Below are 8,943 nucleotides of genomic sequence, written 5' to 3'. Positions count from 1 at the left end.
AGCCGCTATTTAGCTGCATGACCTTGGGCAAGATGTACCTGTAAAATGAGGGGATAGGCTAGAGAATCGTTAAGGACCCTGCAAGCTCTGACATCCTTGGCATTTTGCAAGTCTAGGTGACTTGTAAACTGCCTACTTCTTGGATATTTTCTTACCCTTTCTCATAACAGGAGAAAAAGTTTAAGCACAATTAAACAGAAATAGACTTTAAAATAGAGATTTAAACAGACATACACAGATAAAATAGGTGTTCAATTAAGAAACATTTATTCTTTCCCAGAAGAAAGTGAGGTTGCAGTTGAAACATAAACTAAGAAACATTTGTTTTACAAGGTAATTTGCTATATGACTATGACTTTGAGGTGTTAGACAAGAAAATTATTAAAGGCCCTGTAAGTTCTGAATTTTGCAATTCTGATACAATCTTGGTATTTTATGTGTCTAGATGACTGCCTTCATTTTTTTGATATTTCCTTTACATTTTAGTCTGTTCTTATTATAGAAGAAAACATTTAGCATACCATTACAGAAATAGCAGGTTTAAATAGAGATTTGAAGTAACTTCAAAATACATTTGCACTGAAATATACAGAAAGAATAGTTGCTGAGTCAGGGAATACATTCACAGTCTCAATTATTCCATTAATTATAGAAAACAAATATGAACCAAGTAACATTTGCCTTACAAGGTAACTGAATTCTTTTAATTTTTTAACTGGAGACATGTAAAACAGTTCCACATTTATACAATACTAGTTTCAAAATAGGATTTTCACTTCTAAGAATGAAAGCTTTAGATATGCAACTTAGCCCAGTGGGTATTAAATTTGTCACAAGAAGCAACTATACACAACAGTTCCCCACAACCCCCAGCATCAGAAAGTAAAATTAGACAATTAAGGCAGAAAAACAATATCCCTACAAAGTATAAATGATTAAGGCCCAACGACAATGTTTACAAATGGACATAAGATCTCAATTATTCAACTAAGCAAGTAACTTAATTAGTACAGTATGACTCCTTTTCTTACTACTTCCTTATTTCTGATTCTAGGAACATGTGTGCAGCACCTACTGGGCAAGACATTGGGAGCACTAGAATGGATCAGACATGTTCCCAGGGGTATGCTGGTAAATGCTGAACAACCAGCCCTTGACAGGAAGAGAAGCACTTAATTACAGCAATTTATCAATTTCTATGGGGTAAAATACTTCTACTACAGCAAATTTCAAGCTTCCAACAATTTGATAACTGGCTCACAAAATTCCTGAAACTTTAACAATCATCTCTCACAAACTATTATAAACCAGCTATAACACATCACGCCTTCAAGTAGCTCATAGTCTCTTCACGGGGACATTTTAGAGAACATAAAAGAATGGGGAAGATAAAGATAAAATTTAAGTAATTATTTTTTGTAAGTAGTTTTAAAAGAAACACTAAAATCTGTGAAATTTTCCTACTTCTCTTCTTACTATACCAGTTTTTCTCTTGCTTAAATTTATTTCAGGAAGGTCATCAAGGAACATGTATAAAGGATCTGTGGACAAAGGCAACAGTGATGGGAGGATTGAAGGTGGGAGGTGGCGATGGGTAGGGCAGGGGAGAGTAATGGGGGAAAACGGGGACAACTCTAATTGCACAACAATAAAAAAATTATTTCAGGAAATTAAACTGCAGTATATAATGGGGGAAAGAAAAGTATGAGTGAGGTAAGAAGGAAAAATGACAAGAAACACATCCTAGATACACGCTGATGGTTATCATATTTATGCTGGAAGAAAATACCTACCAAGATAAGTACAAATATGATATAACCTTTAAAATTCTATCATCTTTAAGCCCTTTCAGTTCCATTCACAGTCCAGAAGACTTGTCCTGTCCTCTTTGGATGCAGCTTTGATATTAGCTAGCTTCTTTTGCACAATACTGAGTATACTGCTTCACACCACTCACAATATAAGCTCACAACAAAAGGCAAAACTAAATTGCGGTGTCTGAACACTTCCCTTGCACAATCACCCCTTGTATCAGATCTTAGGCAAGTGCCGGCTGGAGTGACCAGGAAATTCATCTGGTAGCAAAACATGGAGCCTGCAGGTTGGGCACGTTCCCTGCTGCATTAACCAAGGTCTAATGCACTAAGGAGCAAAAAGACTCATGTCAGTCTCTCAGATATAGCCTAGGCAGATATAGATTAATAGCAGACACAGTTATTACTCTGTGTGTCAGGATTGTCAACCAACATATCTATCAGTAGGTCTTAGCCTTATCTGGTGGACTGCCAAGCCAACTGCTGCAATCATGGCACCTTCTCTATGGTTTGCTGAGTGCTGTAGGTGGTAACAGAAGAACACCTTTCAGCCAGTTTATTCTATAGGATCCTTCCCCTAACACCAGTATGCAGGATCATTAGCAGTTCTTCTAATAAAAAGGTTGAGGAAAGCTGCTATATTTTTTCTAGTTTATCATATATCATTCTCATTTATAATCCAGAAAACATCAAAACTAAACCTATAAAGGTTACCAATACCTTGTATCAAGTGCTTATGGCATTGTGGCATTGTGAAGTTAAAATCCCTAGATGACAGATGCAGTTTTCAGGTTGCTTTTTCTTTGGTGACAATGGCAGTATTCTTTACTATGAACTATCTATTAAGTTGTTTGCCTGAAACCTAACTCTACAAAAGGAAATTTTTACCTGTATGAATAATGGAGAGCCAGGTCAGGTGAAAGAGAATAAAAAATAGGCATCATGCATAAATCCTATTAAATCTAACCCTAAAAAGTAACCTGGATGAATTACCTACTTTCTGTTCAATGGGTAATGGCAAAGAATAAAATAAGTTTTGTGAAACATTTAATTCCCAAATAAGTCAGACTTTTAAAACTTTAAATGGGAAAGTCAGGTAGCCAAATATCTGTTCTGGAGATCTTTTAAAATTAGCCATTCTGTGTAAATCTCTTTATATCAGAGCAGATGCAAAATATAATCCTGTAGCATGTATCACATATCCTTGAAATGATGTTTTACAGACATGGCTTGAATAAGCTGGCTACTGTTCACTTCCCTGAAAAGGCTTTTTTGTGTAATATTATCTTTACCAGTGTCAAAGTATACAAGTCTGCACCAGAAGACTGGGATCATAAGTTGTATATCACTAGCACCTGCACAGCAGCAACACCAGGAGTTGATCTATAAGAATGCCAAGAACTGACAAAAGATGTGTCAGCCTCACATTTTTCTAACATCAAAACTCAAGTCTGAGTATCTTCAAAAGCAAAGACCAATGCTTGGACACACTGCTATGGTAAAGCTTATGCATTATAGCAGTAGAGGCCATCATTGGGTGTGGACAAAGGACACTATGCATTATTTATAGCATGTGAAGGTGAAGTGGCACTGTTGCTAAACTGCCACTGAATTACCATGTCAATTAATATTCTTTCCAATTCTATTCAAGTGAACTGTGTACTCTCAATCATTTAAATCCCATCATTGTCCCCTTCTCCTGTAAGGTGTGTGGAAATCTGAGAAAGTGCAATGCAATTCATAGCTAGGTATGTGAAAACAGGTGTAAATAGTTCTGTGTGGTACGGAAAAGCCCAGCATTCTATCCAATGGAACTCAAGAAACAGCAGTGCTTAATGATACATGCAAATGATTTCAAGTAAAGCAGTGTGAATCCTGCATACTTGATTTATGGTAAAATGTTAAAATGACATTTACCTGAGAGTGGAATTTGTGAGCACAAGGCAAAACTGAGAGGTTTTCGGGAGAGAGATTCTCATGACAGATCACACAAGGCTCTTCTTCCTCTTCCTCATCCTCCTAGGGAAAATACACATAAGATGTATTCAGCTCATTTCTCTCTCCCAAATTTAAATTGATTTAAAAAGTCTCAATCTATCCAAATTACTGGCTCCTTCCCACATGACAGGCCCTTGTGAACCAAGGGGCCTCCAGGCTGGTTTGGGGGGCTGGACTACATTGGACTGAGGTGGAATATGGCTGGGTGAAACACAACTACCATTTGGCACTGATTTTCCTTGACCCTGAAAATAAGAATATTATAATTATTTTTTAAATTGCCCTAAAACAGGAGAAATGAATAGAATAGCACAGATTGTAGGATAGTAAGGATTAGCAAAAGGGTAAGGTCAATCAGACTAATGATAAAACTTGAAGAAAAATGTTGGCATTATTATTTATATACTGAGAGCCAAATAAAAGAAAAATAACTATATATACTCTTTTAAGCAAATGTTTGTGGAAAATTAGAAAAAAAATTCCTCTTTTAGAATCATTCAGAGTAACCTAGTGTAAATTTCAGAAGGGTCAGTTTATTCTAGAATAATCAGAGGTATTTCTTTTTTTTTCTTTTTTAAAATTATATTTTATTGATTATGCTGTTACAGTTGTCCTGATTTTTCCCATTGCCCTCCCTTCACCCAGCATGCCCCACTCCCTCAGGCAATCCCCACACCATTGTTCATGTCCATGGGTCACGCAGGTAAGTTCTTTGTCCCCTCCATTTCCTATACTGCACTTTACATCCCCGTGGCTATTATATAACTTCCTATTTGTACTTGTTAATCCCTTCACCTCTTTAACTATTCCCCCACAAACCTCCATCCCATCTGGCAAACATCAAAACACTCTCTGTATTCATGATTCTGTCTCTGTTCTTCTTGTTTGCTCAGTTTGTTTTTTAGATGCAGGTGTTGGCAGATATATATTTATTGCCATTTTCCTGTTTATAGTTTTTATCTTCTTTTTCTTAAATAAGTCCTTTTACCATTTCATATAATAATGGTTTGGTAATGAACTCCTTTAGTTTTTCTTGTCTGGGATAGTCTTTATCTGCCCTTTGATTCTTTTTTTCTTTTTAGTAGTGAAATAAAAGTCATTGTTCTTTTTATTGATTATACTATTACAGTTGTCCCATTACCCCCCTTTCATTCCCCTCCACCCTGCACACCCTCTCTCACCCACATTCCCCCCTTTAGTTCATGTCCATGTGTCATAAGTTCTTTAGCTTCTACATTTCCCATACTATTCTTACCCTCCCCCTGTCTATTTTCTACCTACCATCTATGCTACTTATTCTCTGTACCTTTTCCCCTCCTCTCTCCTCCTCCCACTCCCCTGTTGCTAACCCTCCATGTGTTCTCAATTTCTGTGGTTCTGTTCCTGTTCTAGTTGTTTGCTTAGTTTCCTTTTGTTTTTGCTTTAGGCGTGGTTGTTAATAATTGTAAGTTTGCTGTCATTTTACTATACATTTTTTTTTATCTTCTTTTCTTAGATAAGTCCCTTTAACATTTCATAAAATAAAGGCTTGGCGATGATGAACTCCTTTAACTTGACCTTATCTGAGAAGCACTTTATTTGCCCCTCCATTCTAAATGAAAGCTTTGCTGGGTAGAGCAATCTTGGATGTAGGTCCTTGCCTGAAATACTTCTTTCCAGCCCCTTCTTGCCAGTAAGGTCTCTTTTGAGAAATCAGCTGACAGTCTGATGGGAACTCCTTTGTAGGTAACTATCTCCTTATCTCTAGCTGCTTCTAGGATTCTCTCCTTCATTTTTACCTTGGCAAATGTAATTATGATGTGTCTTGGTGTGTTCCTTCTTGGGTCCAATTTCTTTGGGACTCTCTGAGCTTCCTGGACTTCCTGGAAGTCTGTTTCCTTTGCCAGAATGGGAAGTTCTCCTTCATTCTTTGTTCAAATAAGTTTTCCACTTGTTGTTCTTCCTCTTCTCCTTCTGGTGTCCCTATAATTTGGATGTTGGAAGGTAAATATGTCCTGGAGGTTCCTAAGCCTCTCCTCATTTTTTTGAATTCTTATTTCTCCATTCTTTTCTGTTTGGTTGTTTCTTTCTTCCTTCTGATCCACTCTATTGTTTTGAGTTCCAGTTTCCTTCCCATCACTATTGGTTCCCTGTGCATTTTCCTTGATTTCTCTTATTGTTGCCTGCATTTGTTCATCTAATTTGTGACCAAAATGAACCAATTCTGTGAGCATCTTGATCACCAGTGCTTTGAACTGTGCATCTGATAGGTTGGCTATCTCTCAGTCACTTACAAGTATTGGCTGGGGGGCTTTCACTTCTGTTTGAGCCATCTTTTTTTTCCCCCTTTGGTCTGGTCTCGCCTGTTATGTATGAGGGGCAGAGCCTTAGGTGTTCACCAGGGTGGGGTACCCCAGTTGCTGTGCCAGTGTATGTGGGGGTGGGGTCTGAGAGGGAACAATGGTGCTTGCTCTGCCCTCCATTGAACCTCAGTCCCTTCTGCAGCTTCCCCGAGCAAACTGGGCCCCTCTGCTGCCAATTCCCGTGCACATCAGCTTGTGCACCCTGTGGGACTTTCCAACCACCTCTCCTGTGAGGCTGGGAGTCTCTCCCTGTGCCTCAACCCCTACAGGCGTTTTCAATCAATGTCCCGAGGCTCTATTTCCCAGCGCTGTGATCCTGGGTTGCACAGCGCCTTGCTTCACAATTCCAGCCTCGCTGGGTCTGCCATTTGCCACCCCTTGGCCGGGGTCTGCCAGCTGCCCTTTGCAGGCTCAGGGTCCACCCACTGCGGTCTTGTGCACCCCGGATGCCTTACTCACCCAGTCCCAACGCTCTCTGCTTGCAGCGTCTTGACCCACACAGACTGCCCGACTCCACCCCTCCTACCGGTCTGGATGAATGTGTCTATTTTAACTTCTTGGTTGTCCGACTTCCATACAGTTCAATTTTCTGTCAGTTCTGGTTGTTATTCTGTTTCTAAATTGTTGTTGTCCCTATCTTGGTTGTGCGAGGAGGCACAGTGTGTCTACCTATGCCTCCATCTTGGCCGGAAGTCGCAGAGGTATTTCAAAAAGACTGCCCATGGCATTTGTCCAGTTGAAGTTGAATTTTTATTGTTAACTGATGAATTAATGCAATTATTATTTTTCTGAACATGTTATGGAGATAATTAGGACAGCTAACTGCTAGAATCAAGGACTCGAAGGAGTTCAAGATGGAAACTGGATGAGCACAAGACAGAGCACTGAGAAGAGTAGGAGAGATACAGTTCCACTAAGAGAAAAAAACCATACCCTAGCTGTGGTACTCCATGTCAGGAGGGATCTCAAAGGTATAGAACTTTTCCTTGAGGAGTGATGGATTCAAGTTCCACATCAGGTATCCCAACCCTTAATACATGCACAAGATAGGTGAGACCACAAAACACCTGGCTTTGAAAAACAATGAGGAATACATCCAGGAACACTACAGAACTGCAGGGAAAAGAAATTTTGCTCTTAAAGGGCTCATGCACAGGCTCACTTGATCAGAAAACCACAGAGAAAACACCAGATGAAAAGCATGGAGACCAGTGATTTTCAACCTTTTTCATCTCATGGCACATATAAACTAATTACTAAAATTCTGCAGCACACCAAAAAATATATTTTTTGCTAATCTGACAAAAATATAGGTATAATTTTGATTTATTCACACCAGAGGCTATTGTTGTGTTGGCAGTTGTCATTTTTTTATTTGACAGTCTAAGGGAGAAGAGCTCAGTGCCCCTGACTAAACATCCGGGTATCACATGTTTTAAAAATTCTTGCAGCACAGCAGTGTTCTGTGGCACACTGGTTGCCTATCGTTGGCATAGACCACAGTTGAAGGGGACACATTTAACATTCCTGGAAAGGCTGCCAAAGAGGAAGGTGGCAGCAGGGACTCTCCCCAGGATCTGAAACATATTGGCGGCTATTTTCGTGATCTAGTTCTGCTGTGCCAATGCCAGTCCTAGTAGACACCATTTAAAAATTTTCCCTCTAGCCTCCTAATGCCAATGGGCACACTCTGATGAAAGCCCGCACACCCCTACTCTTCAGCCCTGCTACACGGTCAGCCCCCACCCACACAGCGGGCCAGCAGCCATCGAAGCCCACTGAAATGGAAGGGTGTATGCCGCCCAACAGGGAACCCCTGGAGCACCTGGCTCTGGTGACCAGAGGGGATTACCCTGCTGGGCCTGTAGGACATCACCTACACAAGGCTACTTCTTCAAGACTGGGAGACATAGCTGATCTACCTAATACACAGAAACAGAGAATTAGGTAAAATGACAAGGCAGAGGAATATGTTCCAAACAAGAGAACAAGATAAAACCTAGAGAGGGAACTAAATGAAATAAAGATAAGCCATGGTCATAAAGTTGCCCACCAAACTTGAGAGAAAAATGAACACAGTGAGTACTTCAACACTGAGATAGAACACATAAGAAAGTACCAGTCAGAGCCAAAGAATACAGTAAACTGCAATGAAAAATACACAAGGAAATCAAAAGTTTAGATGACACAGAAAAATAGATCAGTGATCTGGAAGAGAATAGTGGAAGTTGCTCAAGCTGAAAAGGAACAATGGAAAGAAAAAGAACTCCAAAAAAATGAGAATAGTTTAAAGGACCTCTGGGACAACACCAAGCACACTAACATTTGCAGTACTGGGGTCCCAGAAGAAGATGAGAGAAAGAGACAAAACTTCCCTAACTTGAGGAAGGAAACAGACATCCAGGTCCAAGAATACACAGCCCCAAACAAGATGAACCCAAAGAGGTCCACACCAAGATACATTATAATCACTATGCAAATAATTAAAGATAAAGAGAAAATCTTTCTTTTAAAAATGTTTGTTTATTTTTTTAGAGAGAGGGGGAGAGGGAAAGAGAAACACTAATCAGTTGCCTCTTGCATTGCCCCCCAACTGGAGACCTGGCCCCACAACCCAGGCACGTGGCCTGACTGGGAATTGAACTGATGACTTCTTGGTTTGTGGGACAACACCCAACCCACTGAGCTGCACCATTCAGGGCTAAAGAGAGAATCTTAATAGCAGCAATAGAAAAGCAAGTAGCAAAAAACAAGGGAAACCCCCTGGACTAAGAGCTGATTTTTAAGCA

General features: G+C 39.8%; 1 protein-coding gene across 1 annotated transcript in view; it reads right to left on the bottom strand.

The window, feature by feature from the left end:
* Positions 1-243: 243 nt before the first annotated feature.
* Positions 244-8,943, bottom strand: part of DZIP3 (DAZ interacting zinc finger protein 3) — a 120,444-nt gene continuing 111,744 nt past the window's right edge. The window contains 3 exon segments of the mRNA XM_028502358.2: positions 244-2,142; positions 3,732-3,830; positions 3,911-4,057. Of these exon segments, the coding sequence (XP_028358159.2) occupies positions 2,032-2,142; positions 3,732-3,830; positions 3,911-4,057 (357 nt within the window). The 3' untranslated portion in view covers positions 244-2,031.

This window comes from Phyllostomus discolor, chromosome 2 (genome assembly GCF_004126475.2).
Source record: "Phyllostomus discolor isolate MPI-MPIP mPhyDis1 chromosome 2, mPhyDis1.pri.v3, whole genome shotgun sequence".
Lineage (NCBI taxonomy): Eukaryota > Metazoa > Chordata > Mammalia > Chiroptera > Phyllostomidae > Phyllostomus > Phyllostomus discolor.
This window is presented reverse-complemented; position numbering and strand designations above follow the sequence as displayed.